A 22,944-nucleotide genomic window follows, 5' to 3' on the forward strand; every position below is an offset into this window, starting at 1 on the left:
ACGGCGATAAGGAGAATTTGTTTTCTCTCAGAAGGTCAGGTGTTTTTCACGCAGACTCGATGGGCCGAAGGTCCTTTTCTGTGCTGCATTATTCTGTGATTCTGAGTCTCTGGAATGCTGGGCGCTATCCAATGGCTACAACTGTGCCGGAAAAGCAGCTCACCGCCGCGGTGCTGCGTGGCTGATGGAAGCAGAGAGACCTCACTCCTGGGATCTACCTGGCTCGCAATGCCTCGTGGGATTCAACGCCATCTCGCGAGACGTAAATCACGCCCATTTTGATTGACCAAAAGGGATCACCTTTTGGTAAATCTGCAAACTAGAGCGAGAAAGCTAGTCTCAGTGTAATGTGCAGACTCCCAGGTACCTGAGGCCTCGGGGAGTGCGATCAGCACTGGTCTCCCGCAATGGTGTCCTAGGGGATAGGAGGCCCCCACCTGCATGCCCTTTGGGCACGGTTATGTTCTGCCACTGCTGGTGCCACCTTGGCAGTGCCACCTGCGTGCCAGTCTGGTACTGCCAAACTGCCCAGCTGGCATTGCCAGCTGGCATGGGCACTGGCAGGGTTCCAGGTTGGCACTGCCAAGGTGCGAAGCTGCATATTTTGCCTGTGTACGATTGGGCAGGGGATGCCCCGTGTGAGCGTTTGGGGAGCTGCTGGGGACCCTCCCATATTGTGTTTAGGCAACGGGGTTGGGGGGGGGTCGGGGAGTGTTGCAGGGGTCTCGGAGATCGGGACACTATTTAAAAATGGCGTCCCAATCTCTCGCTATATTGAGGAGTTCCAGCGAGCGGAGCTCCCCACTGTCCAAAACGGGGCTATGTGCGCCCTCGGACCCGCATTCACCACTGAGGCCCCTGATGCAACGCGAGTAGCGTTGAATAGCCATGTGCTTCTCGGCACTCCGGAAACACGCGGCTAAACGCGCTCGCTCGGGCACTTTGTTCCCATTTGGTTGAATCGAGTCGATTCTCCCTCAGAGTCTTTGAATAGTCTTAAGGCAGAGCTGGATAGATTCTTGATTAACGAGGGGGTGAAAGGTTATCAGGGGGAGACAGGAATGAGGGGTTGAGGTCACAATCAGATCAGCTACTTCTCGGCCTTTTGGTTAAGATCAAGGTGTAATTGTTCTCGTCCGTTTGCATCCCCTATTTTGTGGGGACCATGGATTAGATTCAATTTGAGTTTGAATTGCTATTTTGGGGCAAGCGATGAGGTGGATTACCGGCTTGCCCCGTCCACACTGCGCATTGGCTGTCGAGCAGACATGGGCAACCTCGGCCCAAAAAGCACCACAACTGTGTCAAGAACAACAAGGATCCATGTAGAAAACTAGAATATTATTGCACTTTCTGTGGCAGCCATTTTGAAATGTTTTGTCACGCTATTTTCTTTTTGGCGAAATAATCTGCCCCCCCAAAAAAAAACCCTCTTGGCCCATGGTCCGACCCCGTCACTCGTCATCACGTTGTCCGTAAGCCTCTCTCTGCAACCCCCCGCCCCCCCCCCCCACAGTCTGTCTCCCCGGGACCCAGAGGTCTCACTCACCAATTGTTCACTTGTAAGATGGTGAGGCCCGTGTCTTGTGCCAGCTGTTTCTTCTGCTCCTCGGATGGGTACGGATGCTGAAAGAGGGACACAAGAGGGTAGAATAAGTGGCAACCTTTGAACTCCTCGGCTTCGAGCCTCGACACGCAACCTCGGAGGCCCCTCCAGCGATACAACAAAGGAAACCAAGGCCGGCAGCCACCCTGTAATTACCAGCTGCTCAGTTGTGTTGAGCGGGGCAGGCAGGGAAACACGGTTTATTTGTTTAAATTAATACCTGGGCTACAAGCCCAGCTAGCCAGGCCACCATTTAGCGCCCATCCCCAATTGCCCTTGGGAAGCTTGGGCCTTGAAGCCCGGAGACCATTTTGAATAAAAGACAGGAGGGGGTTGATGTGTTGTGTACTCTGGGATAACACAGGCTGCAACCCGATGCAGCTTTGACCAAAAGATACTCCAGACTTTGAAGTAAGTTCAATGATTTATTGAACCATTAGCACAGTTCTCTATGAGTTCGACTCTCCTGCTAATCTTGCTATAGTAACTCAGTCTAACTAACCAGTCTGCTCTAAGCCACGTGGTGGGTGTGATGCTTCTGATCTGCCCCTGTCCTACTCTCCAAGTGTCGCCTGTGGAAGGAGACAGAGCATATGTGCCCTGTCCTTATATATGGGTTGTGTAATGCCCCCTTGTGGTAGTGTCACCTCTGGGTGTATTGACTGCTCATTGGTCGTGTCCTATTCTAAGTGTTCATTAGCTGTATGTCTGCATGTCATGATGTCTCTGGTGCGCCCTCTTGTGTTTACTTAGTCGTAGTGTATCCACATTAGCCCCTTGTGTATGTACAGCGATGCACATCACCACAGGGGTCAACCCTCAACCCACATTACTTCAGAAAAAGACAGTTATCTGAATGTGGAAGGTTGCTGTGCACACGCTGGCTCTTGCCTTTCCTCCGACACAACAGTGACTACATTTCAAAAGTACGTTACGGGCTGCGTAACATCTGGGATCTCCTGAGGTCAGGGAAAGGCAAGAAATGCAAGATTTCTCTCAATCCTCTCTCGGGATTTCCATCTCAAGCTCTCCTTCTCTCCGCACCCCCCACCCGCCCCCCCCCCCCCCCCCCCCCCCCTCTCCCACCTTCTCCGATTCTCTGTCAGTGGTATTGGCATCTTGATCATTCAATTCAAAGCACGAGGCAGAGTTCAGCAATGGAAATAATCACTGTTAACAGCCCGAGGGTAAATTACAATGCAGTCAAATTAAGAGCTGGGCCAGAACTCTCCGGAGATCCCGCGCCTCGATCGTTAAGAGGGCAAGGTGTTTTGAAAAACTTGCAGCAAGTTGGGAATAGACGGTGCTGACAAAATTAGTCAAGCCAAGGCGCGGAAAGGCAAGGGTCCAGGCAAAGGATGCTCTAAACGTCAGAGGAAAGCTCAATGACTAAACTCGGCGGCCATCACCTGCCTCACAGACCAGCAACGATGACAACATCTCTGTGCTCGTCGGAGGCATCGCCATGGTCGCAACGGGAGAAGTGCTTTTCCACGGCACATTTCACAACCGCGGAACATTGTAGAAGTCTAGTCACTGTCAGTCGGCGCGGCGGAACAGCGCTCAATTCCACTGCCTCACGGCGCCAGGGACCCGGGTTCGATTCCGGCCTCGGGTGCCTGTCTGTGCAGAGTTTGTACGATCTCACCGTGTCTGCGTGGGTTTACTCCGGGTGCTCCGGTTTCCTCCCACAGTCCAAAGATATCCAGGTTAGGTGGATTGGCCATGCTAAATTGTCCCTTAGTGTCCAAAAGGTTAGGTGGGGATACGTGGATAGGGTGGGGGAATGGGCCTAGGTAGGGTGGTCTTTCAGAGGGTCGGTGCAGACTTGATAGGCCGAATGGCCTCCTTCTGCACTTTAGGATTTCTATGGAAGGTTGGAACGCCAATTCTGGCAGAGCAAGATCCCACGAACATAAATTTGATAGTGAATAGATCATCTGTTATCTTTTCCCTGTGGTGCTGCTTGAGGGACAGGCATCGGACAGGAGATTTTGTGTCTTTGTTCTTTTCTGGGATGACAGTGTTGCTGGCTGGGTCCAGAATTTGATGCCCATCTCTAATTACCCTTGAACTGAGTGTTTTGCTTGGCCATTTCCAAGAGTCAACCACATTGCTGTGGGTCTGGAGTCACATGTAGGCCAGATCGGGTAAGGACGGCAGATTTCGTCCCCTAAAGGGGACATTAGTGAACCAGGTGGATTTTTACAGGTTGTCACAGCCACTGAGGCTAGTTTTCAATTCCAGATTTTATGAATTGAATATAAATTCCACCAGCTGCCGCGGTGGGATTTGAACCCTTGTCCCCCAGAGCACCAGTCTGGGGCCTCTGGATTAGTAGTCCAGTGACATTACCGCTACACCACTGCCCTCCCATCGTTAACGGATGCTTGACGGGAATCTTATAAAACAAAGTTTGGCACCGTGTCACATGGGGAGATATTGGGTCAGGTGACCCAAAATGTGGTCAAGGGTCAAGTTTTAATGAGCGTCTTAAAGGGCGAAAATGAGGTAGGAAGGCAGAGAGGGTTTGAGGTGGGAATTCCAGAGCTCGGAGCCCAGTCAACTGCAGGCACGGCCGCCAATGATAGAGCGATTAAAATCGCGGACGTTCAAGGCAGCAGAATTAACGCGGATATCCCAGAGTGCTGTGGGGCAGGAGGAGTTTACGGGGATGGGGAGGGGAGGTGCCGTAGAGGGGTTTGGAAACAAGGACAGTGGTTAGCACAGTTGCTTCACAGCTCCAGGGTCCCAGGTTTGATTCCCGGCTTGGGTCACTGTCTGTGCGGAGTCTGCACGTCCTCCCCGTGTGTCCGTGGGTTTCCTCCGGATGCTCTGGTTCCCTCTCACAGTCCAAAGATCTGCAGGTTAGGTGGATTGGCCATGATAAATTGCCCCTTAAGTGTCCAAAAAAGGTTAGGTGGGGTTACTGGGATAGGGTAGAGGCGTGGTCTTGGGTGCTCTTGCCAAGAGCCGGTGTAGACACGATGGGCCAAATGGCCTCCTTCTGCACTGTAAATTCTATGATGAGAATTTTAAAATCGGGACCTTGGGGATCTTCCATTCCCGCCGGCAATGATCCCCCCCCCCCCCCTCCCCCGCCACGGGTTTCCCGGCGGGGTGGGGTGGATTCAACGGGAAATCCCACCGATAGAGGCGGGATCGTGGGATTCCACCATCGGCCAAAGTGGGTGGGGGGGGGGGCCCGGGGGGAGGCCAGAGAACCTCGCCCGTTGTTACCGCACCTCTGACAGATCCACTGGCGGTCAAGGCGCTCAGGTCACTGGAGCCGAACTCAAACATACGGCCATCTGACTCTGTGGCAACTTCCCCCAAACTCAGTTCTCAACCGAGTCCCAGAGTCACTGGGCAGAATTTAACGGAGGTCATTGGAGTGGACGTGGTGGCCGGTTGGAGGGCTGCTGGGGGTGGGGATTCGCCAGGAGAATCGGCTGGGAGTACCCACATCCCGATTACTGCCATTGGGGAAACCGTCCCGAATTTAGTGGGGAGCCTTGAAGGCAGGAATCCCGACCGGCGGTAGCGGGATGTCAATTAGCTTCATGGATCAGTTCATGAAAGCAGATTATCCCTGGGCCCACCCACCCGGATTTAGTGGCGGCTTGGGGATTTAACAAGGCCCAAATGGGTCTCCCTTGCCCGCTGGAAGGTCAGCCAGCAATCCCGACTGGGGTGGTCCCGCGGTGACCGGCATCCGGTGCTCGATCAGGGACACATGGCATTGGGAAGCCACCAACCCGTCTGCCCTTGCGCCTGACCCCTTAACACCCTCCTCACCAGGGACCCCCCCCCCCTCACCATTATCTCGCCCTCGGTCACCCAACCCAGGAGTCCAGCAGAGATCCCTGATGAAGGCCCGTGAGCATTGCCGCAACTGACCACTGGCTATCCGCTCTCGGGGACGGGGCGGGGGTTTCCCAACCTCCATAGAATCCCTACAGTGCAGAAGGAGGCCATTTGGCCCACCGTAGCTGATTAGCCATAACCAGTGTCTCAACACTGGGAATGTTGGCCTATAAGTGCCTACCCTACCAACGAATTGGCAGGATTTGAGTACAATATCTAGGTTGGCATTGACGGTGGTACAGATACGGGCTGGAATTTTCCTCCTGTTGGGATTCCGAGATACCGTCGGCAGCGCACTCCCGCCCGCAGGTTTCCCAGCGGCGTGGGGTGGACTCAGTGGGAAATCCCACTGACAAGCAGCGGGAGTGGAGGGTCCCACCGGCAGCGAAGGCCGAGCCTTTCCTGGGATGTCTTAATTCCTCACCCAACACTTAAAAAACAATTATCGGGTCATTTACTGCCTTTGCCGATTGTGGGAGCACACTGTGCGCCAACTGGATGCTGCGTTTCCTGCACGACGCCAGCGGTTGGACTTCAAATGTACGCGAAGTGCGACGGGGTGTCCCGTGCGGCCACGGGAGAGGTGCTACACAAATGCACACCCTGCCGTTCAATATTGCTCAGTACCAATTATCACCCACTTGTAGGTGAGAGGGGGAGAGGGTGGGGGGGGGGGGGGTCAGGACGCGTGGGAATTGGCTGGGTCCTGAATAATCTTTTTCCCAGATAGCCGAAGTCTGGAAGCCGCGAAAGATTGAGCCATCTCGCTGCGGACTGAAGGTGTCTTTCTTTTCTCAGCTGTTTGAAGTGCGGTGACAACAGATGGCAGATAACATTGTGAACCATTTAGAGCTAGCGGAAGACAGAGAGAGAGAGAGAGAAATAGAAAGCTGCCGGGCTCTTGCCTTTTACAGGCCATGGCTTTGATGGCCTCTCTTTTTCTTATCTGACAGGCCCGTGATGGATGAGCCCTGGGCCCTCCGTGTCTCTCACACTGAGGCCTGTGTCAGAGGCATTTTGACAGCAGGTTGACGGATGGGGTCTGCAGAAAACACACAGGCCTCCATCCATACTCCTAGGCCTGGCAGCAGGATAGGCCCCAGGGGGTTGCCGTGGGATACAGGATCGTGCTGCCTCTCCCTCACCACCACCCCCCCCCCTTCACTCCCCCGCCGTTTCAAATTGCAAATAACCACATAACAAACGGGCTTGCTGGGCTAGTGACAGCTGTGACCCAAGATGAACCCGGGGAGAGGACAAAAGTGTCCTCAGAGGTGGGGCCGTCGAATGATGAATTGTGACCTTTGGACAGGGGTTAGGCCTTTCAGGTCAGAATGTGAAAGGAAATCAAATGTTCTTAAAATATGTTTGATGTACACCATCGCCCCTGCCCACCCCTCCCTCCAAACACCCCCCACACTTTAAACAGTTCTTTCTGAGCCAGATTTACCTCAAAAATGGGAGGATAGAATTAAGGAATTCTCTCAGAGAAAAGAATTGGGTTTAGGTGTGGAGTCTTTTTTTAAATCCCTTCATGGAGCGTGGGCACTGCTAGCTGGGTCAACATTTATCGCCCAGCCCTAATTGCCCCTCAACTTTCAGAGGGGCATCTAAGAGTCGTCAGCCACATTTGCTGTGGGATCTGGAGTCACATGTAGGCCAGACCGGGTAAGGGCAGCAGATTTCCTTCCCTAAAGGGACGTTAGTGAACCAGATGGTTTTGAACCACGATCAGCAATGCCTACCTGGTCGCCACTAGACTTTCAATTCCAGATTTGCGTGGAATTCAAATTTCACCCTCTCCCACCATGGTGGGATTCGAACCCTGGACCCCCAGAGAGTGTGACAATACCACTACATAGGAGATCCGGCCTGCACAGTTTGGGGGATCCTTACTACAGTTCACCCAGGACCAGCCTGAGCTGTGCCAACCTTGGATCCATTTGGACGCACTCTCACTTTGGCATCAGGTGGTTGAAGTTGCTCCTGAGCCTTGGCCCACACAATACCTGGGGGCGGAGGGGGCCTGGCCTCCCCCGTCAGGGGATCATTAATCCAGCCCTTATCCCCTTGTTCCAGACAAGGAGAAGGTTACACGCGCCGTTCAAGGAGAAATTTTATTCATAGTCATTTGGCAGCGGCGAGCTTGAGTATTGTCAAAAAAGGGAGGCCCTGTCGAAGCTTTTCACCTTGCACCCATCAGGCCAGTTCGCAAGGATGCCAATAGGAAAGGGAACAACAATTTCTACTGCATGGGAAGAGAGTGCTGATTGGAAGGCAGGGGACTCTTGGTCTGTAGAGGCGTAGCCATGAAAGTGCCCTCCTTGGCAACACCTCTACCAGAGTCACTAGGGATCGTCTTGATTTCCCAGACTCTTCCCGCACTTTTTAACCTAGACCAACTCTGGGTCAAGGCTCCAATTGGCGTGAATTTTCCCAACCCCTTGGAGGCAGGTGGGAGGAGGGACGGGGGTGGTGGTGGTGGTGGGGGGGAGGGGGCAAGGCGCGAAAAATTGTGATCGGCTAACGTCAGGCTGGCTCTCTGCGGCGGCACACTCCTGCCTCCGTGCACTTTTCCCAGAGGCGGGCAGCCAACAGCAATGGCATACGGGTTACCCCCTCCTACTGAAAAAGCCAACAGGGCATCGCTGCCATGTTGCTGCCTCCTCAGCAGCCTTCCACACAGTGAAGGGTGGGGCCCACCTCTCTCGCCGGTGACCACCATGAAGGGACCATTCCAACGGGGAATTCAGACGCCATTGCCGAACGGCCAGGGCGCCGAGAGGTGGCTTCTGGGAAGAGGGTGCCTGATCACGGCTTCCCAACACGGAATTGAGGCTGGCCTTGGGACTGCCCAGGAATCGTCAGCCATATTTGCTCTGGTGAGATAGACCGGACGGGATTTCGCACTCACCCCCACCACCCCCACCCCCTCTCCCGCACTCCTCACACCACCACCCGTGATGTACGTCAACCTGTCAAATCCTTCCAAACGCGCCAATGGCAGGAGACACTCCCGGTCATCCAGGCCCGATCTTCCAGTCCCACCACTGTAAACGGGGCCTTCTTTTGTTCGCACCCCTCCGCTGCTGGGGAACATGCGGGGGTAAGGGGGTGTTGGTGAGACTGGAAAATCCCGCTGGCAGGAATGGCTGGAAATGCCCGCCCACGAGCTCTTTATTTCCCATTTCCAATTCTCTTGCCGCACCTCACGGTGTGCGAAGGCAGACTTTCATCCGTTTCCGTCGCTGGTAATTCCCGGAACAGGTTGCTCGGGGTTTATAGCTTGAGGGGTCCCACTCCACATCAAGTGTGGTTGACCAGGAGCCTCGCCCCATTCTTACTGCCGGCCATTGGCGTGTTTGGAGGCATTTTGCAGGTTGGCACACTCGACCTATTTGGCTGCATTGCCAACGCACTTCCTTGGCCGTCAAGTCCTGGGGTGGGATTCGAACCCGGAGCTTCCGGCTCAGAGGCAGGGATGCTAAAAATCCATGTTTATGGGATGTGGGTGCCACCGGCTAGAACCAGCATTTATCGCCCGTCCCTAATTGCCCTTTGAGAAGGTGGTGGTGAGCTGCCTTCTTGCCCACTGCACCGCAAGACTAGCGCCTTATTTCCTCTTTCAACACTGCCAATAACTTTCAACACGTCGATTAAAATCACCCCTCGGTACTCCTCTGAGAAAAGCAATCCTGGATTCTCTGGTCTCGTCATGTGGTTAGTATTCGGTACGTCACCACTGCGTGCTCTGCAGGTTAACGAGGGGCATCCAATGGCTCGAAGGAGGTATGTGGTGTGATGGGTCCTAAACCCGTTGAGGGCAGAGGATTGGTGGCGGTGTCAAGCGGGAACCCGAGAGTGTTGCCATGCAGGAGCCTGCAGGTATGGCTCTCGAAGCTGTGGAGTAGGAAGCCCAGGCAGCGAAATCGAAGCTTGGTCCCGGGAATCGTTGTTGCCGGTGGGACGGATAATTTGACGCACCAGCGAAAGCTGCCAATGGGTGTCGGTGGTGTGGTCAAGGGCAGCGGTGGGAATCGCTGCTCCACAGAATCAGCACCTCACATTCCGCTCAGCCACAATTAGCCTCAATCTTGCTCGGAACAGATTTTCAGACAGGAATGTGTTATCGGCACAGCACCTCGTTAGTACTTGTTTCCATCATTGACCAAAATAACCCCAGGAGCTTCAACACCAAACATTTACTGTCCAACTTCCATTTGGACAATTTCCAAAAGCGTTTCACATTTCGGCCATTGCACACAGAACAGCAAGATCACGTGTGACTGTGTGAGTGTGCGTGCATGTCTGTGCGCATGCCCGTTTGCGTGTACGTGCGTGTTTGTATATGCGCGTGCACATGCAGGTGTGTGTATGTGCACACACATGTTTATGTATATGTGTGTGAGTGTGCACGTGTGAATGTGTATGTGCATGTGCATATGTGTGTGTGTGCATGTGTGCTTGTATGTGCATGTGTGCATGTATATGTGTGTGCATGCACGCGTGTGTATATGTGAGTGAGTGTGTGTGTGCCCACGTGTGTGTATGTGTATGTGTGTGCGCGTGTGTATATGCTTAAGGGTGTGTGCGTGTGCGCATGTGTGTATGCGCGCATGTGTGTGTCTGTATATGTGTGCCACTCTTCTCCACTGATGCGGATGCCATGGGCTGACAAAGTGTAGAGACGCTGACCCACCTCAGGTGTCATAGAATTTACAGTGCAGAAGGAGGCCATTCGGCCTATCGAGTCTGCACCGGCTCTTGGAAAGAGCACCCTACCCAAGGTCAACACCTCCACCCTATCCCCATAACCCAGTAACCCCGCCCAACACTAAGTGCAATTTTGGACACCAAGGGCAATTTAGCATGGCCAATCCACCTAACCTGCACATCTTTGGACTGTGGGAGGAAACCGGAGCACCCGGAGGAAACCCACGCACACACGGGGAGGATGCGCAGACTCCGCACAGACAGTGACCCAAGCCGGACTCGAACCTGGGACCCTGGAGCTGTGAAGCAATTGTGCTATCCACAATGCTACCGTGTGAGTCGGAGGAACACAGCAGGACCCCTGACCTCGGAGGGGTCTGCGGAACAATGGAGATCACCCAGAGTCCCGGCACACCCTGATACGCCCGTTAATTGGCCGGACGTATTCAGCTCTCTGTCAGGCTGAAGTCAGACATATTGCAGAGTAAGAGAGGAGTCTCGCTCGGTCCTCAATGCAAGTCACCCTCATTCTCCCGCAAAGTCCGGCCATAGACTTTAGTGTTCTGCCCATGAACTTGAACATCATCGTGAAAACGTACCACTGGCCACCAAAGCAGCGATGAGATGTCACACCTCACGGTGGGAGAGCTCTTCACTCTTGAGTCCTGATCGTCGCCAAATTGACAGGCTCTGGTGCCCCCCAGTAGCCTGATGTAGGCCCTGGCCTAGCTCGAGGTCCTTCCCCCTGCTCTGCGGGTAACCCCTCACTGCCCTCCTCAAGCTCACCCACATCCTTGGAGATGTGTCGCTTGCCCCATCCCCTCCTGGTCCAGGTGGTCTCTGTGGAGAGCGCAGCAAACCACAATGATGTGGGACGCTCTCTGGGGGGGGGGGGCTCTCTGGAGAGCACCCCCTGACCAGTCTGGGCACCAGAAGCAGTCCAATTGCCTGTTCGACCAGAGCGACCATTGTGTCTCCGCTGGTCTCAGACGATCCCTTGCGGTTTACGACAGGTGCCATATGACACCATGAAGACCGCAGGGCCACGTGGGCACAGTCAATCACACCCTGCACCTGGGGCATAAGACCGACCATAAGACATAGGAGTGGAAGTAAGGCCATTCGGCCCATCGAGTCCACTCCACCATTCAATCATGGCTGATTTCAACTCCATTTACCCGCTCTCTCGCCATAGCCCTTAATTCCTCGAGAAATCAAGAATTTATCAACTTCTGTCTTAAAGACACTCAACGTCCCGGCCTCCACCGCCCTCTGTGGCAATGAATTCCACAGACCCACCACTCTCTGGCTGAAGAAATTTCTCCTCATCTCTGTTCAAAAGTGACTCCCTTTTATTCTAAGGCTGTGCCCCCGGGTCCTAGTCTCCCCTGTTAATGGAAACAACTTCCCTACGTCCACCCTATCTAAGCCACTCATTATCTTGTAAGTTTCTATTCGATCTCCCCTCAACCTCCTGAACTCCAATGAATATAATCCCAGGATCCTCAGACGTTCATCATATGTTAGGCCTACCATTCCTGGGATCATCTGTGTGAATCTCCGCTGGACCCGCTCCAGTGCCGTATGTCCTTCCTGTGGTGTGGGGCCCAAAATTGCTCACAGTATTCTAAATGGGGCCTAACTAATGCTTTATAAAGCTTCAGAAGTACATCCCTGCTTTTATATTCCAAGCCTCTTGAGATAAATGACAACATTGCATTTGCTTTCTTAATTAATGACTCAACCTGCAAGTTTACCTTTAGAGAATCCTGGACTAGGACTCCCAAGTCCCTTTGCACTTCAGCATTATGAATTTTGTCACCTTTTAGAAAATAGTCCATGCCTCTATTCTTTTTTCCAAAGTGCAAGACCTCGCACTTGCCCACGTTGAATTTCATCAGCCATTTCTTGGACCACTCTCCTAAACTGTCTAAATCTTTCTGCAGCCTCCCCACCTCCTCCATACTACCTGCCCTTCCACCTATCTTTGTATCATCGGCAAACTTAGCCTGAATGCCCCCAGTCCCGTCATCTAGATCGTTAATATGTAAAGCGAACAGCTGTGGCCCCAACACTGAACCCTGCGGGACACCACTCGTCACCGGTTGCCATTCCGAAAAAGAACCTTTTATCCCAATTCTCTGCCTTCTGCCTGACAGCCAATCGTCAATCCATGTTAGTACCTTGCCTCGAATACCATGGGCCCTTACTTTATTCAGCAGTCTCCCGTGAGGCACCTTATCAAAGGCCTTTTGGAAGTCAAGATAGATAACATCCATTGGCTCTCCTTGGTCTAACCTATTTGTTATCTCTTCAAAGAACTCTAACAGATTTGTCAGGCACGACCTTCCCTTACTAAATCCATGCTGACTTGTCCTAATCCGACCCTGCACTTCCAAGAATTTAGAAATCTCATCCTTAACAATGGATTCTAGAATCTTGCCAACAACCGAGGTTAGGCTAATTGGCCTATAATTTTCCATCATTTTCCTTGTTCCCTTCTTGAACAGGGGGGTTACAACAGCGATTTTCCAATCCTCTGGGACTTTCCCTGACTCCAGTGACTTTTGAAAGATCATAACTAACGCCTCCACTATTTCTTCAGCTATCTCCTTTAGAACTCTAGGATGTAGCCCATCTGGGCCCGGAGATTTATCAATGTTTAGACCTCTTAGTTTCTCTAGCACTTTCTCCTTTGTGATGGATACCATATTCAACTCTGCCCCCTGACTCTCCTGAATTGTTGGGGATATTACTCATGCCTTCTACTGTGAAGACTGACGCAAAGTACTTATTTAGTTCCTCAGCTATTTCCTTGTCTCCCATCACTAGATTATCAGTGTCATTTTGGAGCGGCCCAATGTCTACTTTTGCCTCCAGTTTGTTTTTAATGTATTTAAAGAAACTTTTACTATCATTCCTAATGTTACTGGCTAGCCTACCTTCATATTTGAACCTCTCTTTGTTATCCTCTGTTTGTTTTTGTAGTCTTCCCTGCTAAGCGGGCGAAGCTCGTGGTCCTGGCGCCCTGGTCTCAGTCTCAGTTGATATACATGTGGGCCTTTCGCATAAAGGGCATTGGTTACCTCCCGGATCACCGGTGCTGACCTGGAACGAGCCGCTCACATGGAAGTTCAGAGCAGACAGTGCAAAGGTGGTCCACCATTTCCCGGGACAGACGCCGTCTTCTTCGGCACTGAGGCCTCGACATCTGTAGGTCAGATGGCCGATGTTGGAAGATCCTTTCCTGGTTGTATCTCCTCCGAGGCTCCATCATCTCTGGATTTGCTCCCAGAACAGTCCCGGGTCCAACCTCCCCCTCCTCTGCAGGGCCCTGGTCCTGACCACGTGCAGAAGCACGTCAATGTCTCCGCTGCTGCCCGATCGCTAGGAGTGGAAAACCCAACTCAACCAACATGAGAACCATGATTCTCAGAGAACACCAAAATGAGAGGTGGGGATTCCCGACCCGCAGCCCCCCCCCCCCCCAACTCCCTCTGGGACATCCACCCGTGTGCTCCCCCCCTTAGTGAGCGCCTCTCCACTAAGCCTCACACCCTCCCCTCTCATACTACAGCCACTTCCTCACCGTTGTCCCTCTCAACTCCACCTGGATGAGGCACGTGGGCTCTCGAGAGTCTCATTGGCACCTTACCACCCTCCCGACCATTCCCCCATCCCCCCCCCCCCCCATGAATCCTGACGGTAGGTGAAAGGGCAGGGGAGTGGATGTATGGGACCAGCGCCGTCATCCTCACAAGAGAACTCAAAGATGCCCCCACACCACACACACGCCGCCCCTCTCCCCCGGGAATCCGAATGGGGTGGGTGATGATAAACATCACGCCTAGCATAGGGATACACGCCAGTGTCATCTGTCTAACATTGATGCTTGCATGAGCATTGGGGTCCAATGCTTTGGGCCAATGCTTCCAAAAGGTTATGACCTTGGCTCCAATCAGTGGCACTGCTGTTTAGCTCTGCAGATTTCATTGGCACAATTAACTAGTCAAGGAAGGGTGAGGTAGCATTTCAGGCCAATGGCTGCCTCTCTCGTGGCAGACGAGGACCAGTTGATTCGAGTGATGCCTGCAATCAGCGTGACAAGCACAGCCCTGCAGGGTACCCTCATTCTCCCCGGTCACAAGAACGGCAGAATCGACAAGCCTCGCATGAGCCAAAGCCATCCAACCCAACATTCATTCCTTACAAACTTTTCAGAACCCCCCCCCCCCCCAATCCTCTCCTGTGCCCCCCGAGCTTTCAACACCCTGGAGGCTGCCTGGGCGCTCCCCTCCAACAGCCCCCTCGGAGGTGAGGTCATCAGGTTCACAGTTACATAAAGCTGTTGTAAATGGCCCGGTGCCCCGTCACGCTGGTGCGGGGTGAATATTCCGTGATGGGCAGGTCCCGGAGTGAGTGCTCGCTAGTGACAGGGTGATGTCTTCAGGCGAGGTCCCTGGGCTCCTGTGGTTGTCATGCGTTACTCCGCCGGAGAAGGGTGTTGAAAATCGGAAATCGCGATCTCACTGGAGAGATTCGCATTTCCCCATTCTCTCCGGATTTAACCCCGATTCACAAACCTGCACACGGCTGGTGTGAGCTCAGAATTACCCCCTGAGTGTGTGAGAGAGAGTGCATGTGTGTGTATGTGAGAGTGAGCGAGTGCGTGTGAGAGTGTGTGTGAGTGAGTGCGTGTGAGAGTGTGAGTGTGTATGAGAGTGAGTGTGTGTGTGAGAGTGTGTGTGAGAGAGTGAGTGTGTGTATGAGTGAGTGCGTGTGAGTGTGTGTGTGAGTGAGTGTATGAGATTGAGTGTGTGTGCGTATGAGAGTGAGTGTGTGTGAGTGAGTGAGTGTGTGAGGGTGAGTGTGTGTGAATGAGAGAGTGTGTGTGAGTGAGTGTATGTGTGAGAGTGAGAGTGAGAGTGTGTGTGAGTGAGTGTGTGTGAGAGTGAGTGTATGTGTGTGAGTGAGTGAGTGTATGTGTGCGAGAGTGAGTGTGTGTATGAGAGTGAGTGAGTGAATGAGTGTGTGTGTGAGAGTGAGTGGGTTTGTGAGAGTGCGAGTGAGAGTGTGTGTGAGAGTGAGTGTGTGTGTGTGAATGAGTGTGTGTGAGAGTGAGTGTATGTGTGTGAGTGAGTGAGTGTATGTGTGCGAGAGTGAGTGTGTGTATGAGAGTGAGTGAGTGAATGAGTGTGTGTGTGAGAGTGAGTGGGTTTGTGAGAGTGCGAGTGAGAGTGTGTGTGAGAGTGAGTGTGTGTGTGTGAATGAGTGTGTGTGAGAGTGAGTGTGTGTGTGTGTGAGAGTGTGTGTGTGAGAGTGTGTGTGTGAGAGTGTGTGTATGTGTGAGAGTGAGTGTGAGTGAGTGTTTGTCTGAGCGTGAGGTTTTGTGTGTGTATGTGTGCGCGGTGCATGTGTGAATACATGTGCATGTTTGTATGTGCATGTCTGTCTTCATAGAAGTGTGTATATGTGTAATTGTTCCAGTGATTGTGTGTTATACATGCATCTTTGCAGGTGTGTTTCTACATGTGTGCTTTTATATGTGCGTCCTTGTACATGCGTGTCTGTACATGTGTACCTTTCAGTGTTTGTATGTGTGGGTCTTTGCCCATGTGCATATTGCGTACAATGTAATTCTGGAGTGTAAATTGAATAAAGAATGTTGGAAGGCTCGGAGTTCGGGGTTGTTATCTTTTTGTGATGTGGTAATTCGGAATTTTCCAAATCAATGGCTCTTGACCAGGGCCCAATGGGGCAGAAAGCAGCTGGGAGTTCCTCAGTTTATTGAAGGTTCTCAAAGGCCTTTACATCCTTAAAGTTTCAGCCTGACCACAGGGGAATAGATCCAGGTGATTAACTGCGGTCTGATTATTTCTCTCTGCAATCTAATGCGTTTACAGACATTTCAATTAGTTACTCTTTGCTTAGCACCTATTAGAGGCCCTTTGCTTAACTAAGCAGGAAAAGGATTTATCCTCATTAATTACTGTGGCTGGACGCCACTCACTACCAAGCTGAAGCACGGAGCACAGCTGGCTTGGGAAAACTAAACCAGGATTTCATCAGGGTCACAGCCAGAAGACGAGGCCATTCGGCCCCCTTCGGCCTGTTCCTTCACTCAGTGAGCACATGGCTGTATCTTACCCCCATTCACCTGACTGGAATTCATATCCGTTTTGCTGTTATAGTCTGACGATTGTAGGAGGGGGGGAGATACTGAGGGAGACACAGGGGAGTGACATTTCCTTCCCCACCCTCAGGCCTACTGTTGAACTCCGTCGGGCAGAATTGTGACCCAGTGCTCTCCACAAGCCACCCTCTGTTCACCAAAAAGAGCTTTCCCATTTGGAGAGGGGTCGTGACCCCATCAAATCCTGGGAGGGGGCAATATCCTGTCAAATCTTGGGGTGGGTGGGAGGGGGGTGGTCATGACCTTGTCAAACTCTGGGGAAGGGTCATGACCTTGTCAAACCCAGGGGGGAAGGGTCATGACCCTGTCAAATTCCTTGGGAGGTCATTACCCTGTCAAATCTTTGGGGGGGGGGGGAGGAGGGGGTCATGGCCTTGTCAAACCCTGGGGAAGGGTCATAACCTTGTCAAACCCGGGGGGAAGGGTCATGACCCTGTCAAATTCCTGGGGAGGTCATTACCCTGTCAAATCCTGGGAAAGGTCATGACCCTGTCAAAGGTTGGGGAGGGGTCATGACCCTGTCAAAGATTGGGGAGGGGTCATGAGCCTGTCAAACCCTCTGGAGGGATCATGACCCTGTCAAACCCTGGGGAAGGGTCATGACCTTGCCAAATTCTGGGGGCGGATTTTAGCCCTGTCAAACACTGGGGAGGGGTCATGACCCTGTCAAACCCTGGGGAGGGGTCATGACCCTGTCAAACCCTGGAGAGGGGTCATGACCCTTGTCAAACCCTGGGGAGGGGCTTGTTGGGTGCTCATAAACAGGATTCTGATTCTACCAAATGTAATCAAGTTCTTGTTTTTTGTGGATCAGTGAAAATCAGCAATTTACAAGGAGTACAGGATGGGCTGTTGGTGATTCCCGGGACAGGGAAACCCGTGTTTCAGTTTCCAGCTTCCCGGCCTGATTGGATCTGGGTCGGGAGCAGGAACAAAACTAAAATAAGGTGAAAAGCGAGACTTTCAAAGCGGGTCAATTCCTCACACGTTACTCTGGTACTATGGGACACCTCACAAACTCGAGAACCTTCCCCAGCATCAGGGGACAATGCCTCAATTTGAAATGTTTCAGCCTGATACTCAAATCCCTGCAAGGCCTTGTGTACCCTCCCACAGCTCTCCAAACCGCCATAATGGCTACCCACCTCCAGATCTGCCCCCTTCAACTTTCCCAATAGTAATCGTTCCACCACTGGTGGCCCTGTTTTGGGCCCAGACTCTGGGCTGGGCCTGCATTTGTTGCCCATTATGGGTCCTGGAGTGTACTGTGTATACAGTTTACACTTCTCATTGTGGACTCCTCCATGACGGCCAAAGCCACCATCTCCCTCCAACAGCATTAACACTAGCATGGAGCAGTTGGCCCAAATGGCCTGTTTATGTGCTGTACGTCCTCCGTCATTCTCTGTAACTCGTCGGGACGTTCCGTGGGATCACGGGCAGGGCGGTGGGGGATGGGCGAAGGTGGGGTATGCTGGTGCGGCTGGCGGTAAAGGAGGCAAATGCTAGGTCGGTCTTCGTAGCGGGAGGTTTCGAGGACAGGGGCAAGGGTGTCTTGCTGCAGCCGGACAGGGCCTTGTTGAGGCCACACCTGGAGCATTGTGGGCAGTTCTGGTCTCCTTACCCGAGGAAGGATGTTCTTGCTATGGAGCGCGTGCAGAGAAGGTTTACCAGGCTGATTCCTGGGATGGCGAGACTGACGTATGAGGGGAGATTGAATCGGTTAGGATTGGAGTTCAGACGAGTGAGGGGGGATCTCATAGAAACCTATAAAATTTGAATAGGACTAGACAGGATAGATGCAAGGAGGACGTTCCGGATGACAGAGGGGAGTCCAGACCATATAGGACAAGATGAGGAGAAATTTCTTCACCCAGAGAGTGGTCGACCTGTGGAATTCCTTACCACAGGAAGTAGTTGAGGCCAAAACATGTTTTCAAGAAGGAATTAGACGCAACTCTTGGGGTGAAGGGGATTAAAGGATATGGCGGGGGGCAGAAGGGGGGATCAGGCAATTGAGTTGGTCAGTCATGATCGTAACGAATGGCGGAGCAGGCCCGAAGGGCCGAATGGCCTCCTCCTGCTCCTATTGCCTATGTTTCCATGAGCCGTGGGTGGCACTTGCCTCTGCGCCTTACCGTGAGGTGTTGGAAGAGCCAGGCCCGCATGATGTTGGTGGCGACTTTGGGGAAAATGCCCCTTTTCTTCTGGCGCCTCTTGTCCTTGTCCAGGTCGTCATCATCACCGGTGCCAGGCGAGGCCATGCTGTTGTCCAAGGTATCGCCTGAGGAGAGAGAAATCATGGGATTAGCGATCCCACAGAGGCTGGGATGCGGCGCTCCATTTCCCTATTCGGCGGGATGCTGCGGAGGGACGGGAACATTCTTCTCCACATTCTTTGACGGCCTCGGGATTTGCTTTCCCGTGGCGGGGGGGGGGGGGGGGGGGGGGGGGGAGGGGGAGCGGGGGGGGGGGGTGAATCTTCTGCTTCAAATGGGAGAGAAATTATTGATTTGACTGATAAACCTGCAATGGGGGGTGGGGGGGGGGGGGAGGAATTCTTTACCCAATTGCAACTTAACCCCAAGTTACGAATCCACCACCTCCCTCTCGCTTGTCACCCATAGCAACCTCGGCAGTGGCAACGTCATCAGTCGGGAGACTCGGAAACGCTCCAGTGATTTGAGTGCCAGTCTCGACTGCCACGCCCAGTGGGGTGGGGGTGGGGGTGCTGCATTGAAATTAGTGGGACACTACCCACATTCACCCCCCCCCCCCCCACCCCCCCAGGCCATCCACTGTGTACAGGGCCACAGCTGGTGGTGCAGGTGGAATCTCACATTATCACCATCACACTCACCCCTAAACAAGCAAGCTGACACATATATAGACAGACAGACACACACACACACACACATACAGACACACATACATATCGAGACACACATACATATACAGGCATACATACATATAGAGACACACATACATATACAGGCATACATACATATAGAGACACACATACATATACAGGCACACATACATATACAGACACACATACATATACAGACACACATACATATACAGGCACACATATATATACAGGCACACATATATATACAGACACACATACATATACAGGCACACGTGCATATACAGGCACACACATACAGACAAACACATACAGACACACATACATATAGAGACACATACATATACAGACACACATACATATACAGGCACACACACATATACAGGCACACATACAGACACACACACACATACAGAAAAACATGGACACACTCACATACACACATATACAGACACACTCATATACACACACACACAAACACATCCACATACTGACACTCTCACGTACACACACATACAGGCACACATATGCAGACACACACATACAGACACACTCACATACACACACACATACAGACACACTCACACACATAGACACACTCACCTACACACCCACATACTGACACTCTCGCGTACACACATACACACACACATACAAAGGTTACATATTCCTAATTCATGATATTCACTCTCTAGCCAACCAGAGTCTGTCTCCTTATTTCCTTATCTTTATTCATTCGCGGCTTGTGAATTTATGTATTTATGCCATCTTAATAATAATAAAATAGGGGCCTTCAACAGCTGCTGCACTATTTTATCCTCAGGCAAAAAAAAGCTTAAAAGCCCTGCCTGGAGGGCAACTAAATAATGCATCAGAAAGGACCCAGCTCGTCAGTGTGCAAAATCCCCCGGTGCCTGTCGCCCAACACCCGTTATCCAAACACCTGTACCAGATAAACACTTTCATCCCCTCTCACTGAGAACGGAGCAAAATGCTGAGGAAAAATAAAGAAAATAAAGGAAAAGGCATAAAGCGACAGAAAATAAATCAAAGGCCTTTGGTTCAACACCGCCATACACGCATACGCACATTCGAACACACACAGGCCTGAGCACACACAAATGTGAAGACACACATGAAAAAACACACATCCATGTGAACACACACACATGTGAACACACACCGGTGTGAACACACATGTGAGCACACACGTGTGAATACATGCCTGCCTGAACACATGCACAAATGTGAACAGACACATGAATAAACACGCATCTGTGAACACACACATGTGAACACACACACACGCAAATGTGTACACATGTGAAAACCCGATCATGAATACACATGCATACACGTGAACACATACACACGTTAACAACCACATGAACATACACACACACATGAACATGCGCACACATGAATGCACATGCATCCATGTGAACACACACAAATCAACGCACATGCATACATGTGAATGCACTCACATGTGGAGACACCACATTAACACATCCATGTGAACATGCCCATGAACATAATCACACACGCACACACAAATGTGAACACATACAGATGCAGATACATATGCAGGCACTAGGGTCACACTGCGCCTTGTGGATTCTTGCTGTGCGCATCGACAGTACAGCTGTGATGACCCGTTATCAGTGTCCCATTGGCTGTTATTCTTTCGAGGGTGTCCCGAGAGCTGCAAAAGGTGCTAGAGAAACACAAAAAGTCTTTTCTTTCTACACACGGGGTGACTGAACAGATCGGTTGCCCGACGTTTAAAAATGAACAACATCCATTTCATGGATTTTCCCACAGGGTAATGTGTTAGCCACATTACTTGGATACGGAAAAGGCCTAAAGCTCACTTCGTCCTGGGTGCTTTTGTTCACCGTTGCTATGGCAAATGGCACAGTTCCTCCTGAAGGTCCCTGTGTTTCCTGTCCGCCATTTTGGGTTCGCAGATATCGAGATTGCTCTTGAAAACTGGAGTCTGATCCAACATCTGGATCTCCTGTGTGCTGGATGGACCAATACGGTACTGGCACCCCCCCCCCGATTCCGCCAATCACCGTGTAGGAAGGGGAACTTCCATTCCAGCATTCCTTCAGTGATGGACCTTGGTCCATCTGAGCCGCATCGCTGACCGGCCTCCATCCCCTGCCGGAACTGTCCGGTTTTCGCTTCTGACAAGCATCCCCAAGGTCAAAGGTTAGACAAGGCCAAACAAAGGCCCAGACTCTGGGCTGGATTTTGCGTGCTCCTGCCCGCTGTGTTTTCATGGCTGCATGAACAAAGGCAGGAAGTCAAGGGGGAGGGGGGCACCCAGTGGGTAGTGCGAATAAGGAGCACCATCCCCCTTTCTTCTGTGCTTCCTACCCGACACGACCCCACCCCGGTTGTACTATCCCCCTCCACCCTTAAAACAGTGAGACTTAGCTTCCTGCGGTAGCCATGTTTCTCCCCGGCCTTCTTCCTGCTGTTCTGGCAGTGCCCCCTAGTGAGCGCTGGCGCTGCCGGGAGTGATGGGGCTGCCCAAGGCGTGGACCTCCTCCCGCGTCAGAGACACCGTTAGCCGGCTTCGCTCGCCCGAAGAGCGTCATGGCCGCTGGGCGGGGCTCGCACGGGACAGGTCAGCTTCTGCCTGTTCTTTGCAGACGATACGAAGATTGGTGGAGTTGTGGATAGTAAGGAGGGCTGTTGTCGGCTGCAAAGAGACATAGATAGGATGCAGAGCTGGGCTGAGAAGTGGCAGATGGAGTTTAACCCTGAAAAGTGTGAGGTTGTCCATTTTGGAAGGACAAATATGAATGCGGAATACAGGGTTGACGGTAGAGTTCTTGGCAATGTGGAGGAGCAGAGAGATCTTGGGGTCTATGTTCATACATCTTTGAAAGTTGCCACTCAAGTGGATAGAGCTGTGAAGAAGGCCTATGGTGTGCTCGCGTTCATTAACAGAGGGATTGAATTTAAGAGCCGTGAGGTGATGATGCAGCTGTACAAAACTTTGGGAAGGCCACATTTGGAGTACTGTGTACAGTTCTGGTCACCTCATTTTAGGACGGATGTGGAAGCTTTGGAAAAGGTGCAAAGAAGATTTACCAGGATGTTGCCTGGAATGGAGAGTAGGTCTTACGAGGAAAGGTTGAGGGTGCTAGGCCTTTTCTCATTAGAACGGAGATGGATGAGGGGCGACTTGATAGAGGTTTATAAGATGATCAGGGGAATAGATAGAGTAGACAGTCAGAGACTTTTTCCCTGGGTGGAACAAACCATTACAAGGGGACATAAATTTAAGGTGAAAGGTGGAAGATATAGGAGGGATATCAGAGGTAGGTTCTTTACCCAGAGAGTAGTGGGGGCATGGAATGCACTGCCTGTGGAAGTAGTTGAGTCGGAAACATTAGGGACCTTCAAGCAGCTATTGGATAGGTACATGGATTACGGTTAAATGATATAGTGTAGATTTATTTGTTCTCAAGGGCAGCACGGTAGCATTGTGGATAGCACAATTGCTTCACAGCTCCAGGGTCCCAGGTTCGATTCCGGCTTGGGTCACTGACTGTGCGGAGTCTGCACGTCCTCCCCGTGTCTGCGTGGGTTTCCTCCGGGTGCTCCGGTTTCCTCCCACAATCCAAAGATGTGCGGGTTAAGTGAATTGGCCAATGATAAATTGCCCTTAATGTCCAA

General features: G+C 52.0%; 1 protein-coding gene across 3 annotated transcripts in view; it reads right to left on the bottom strand.

Moving 5' to 3' along the window:
• Positions 1-22,944, bottom strand: part of LOC140402446 (homeobox protein Meis1-like) — a 742,827-nt gene that overhangs the window by 20,703 nt on the left and 699,180 nt on the right. For all 3 annotated transcript variants that reach the window (XM_072490236.1, XM_072490235.1, XM_072490237.1), the window contains exons 8-9: positions 18,518-18,663; positions 1,550-1,626 (exon numbers count right to left, since the gene is read on the bottom strand). In XM_072490236.1, coding sequence (XP_072346337.1) covers positions 1,550-1,626; positions 18,518-18,663 — 223 coding nt within the window. The remainder of the gene's footprint in view (positions 1-1,549; positions 1,627-18,517; positions 18,664-22,944) is intronic.

Source organism: Scyliorhinus torazame, chromosome 25 (assembly GCF_047496885.1).
Source record: "Scyliorhinus torazame isolate Kashiwa2021f chromosome 25, sScyTor2.1, whole genome shotgun sequence".
Classification (NCBI taxonomy): Eukaryota; Metazoa; Chordata; class Chondrichthyes; order Carcharhiniformes; family Scyliorhinidae; genus Scyliorhinus; species Scyliorhinus torazame.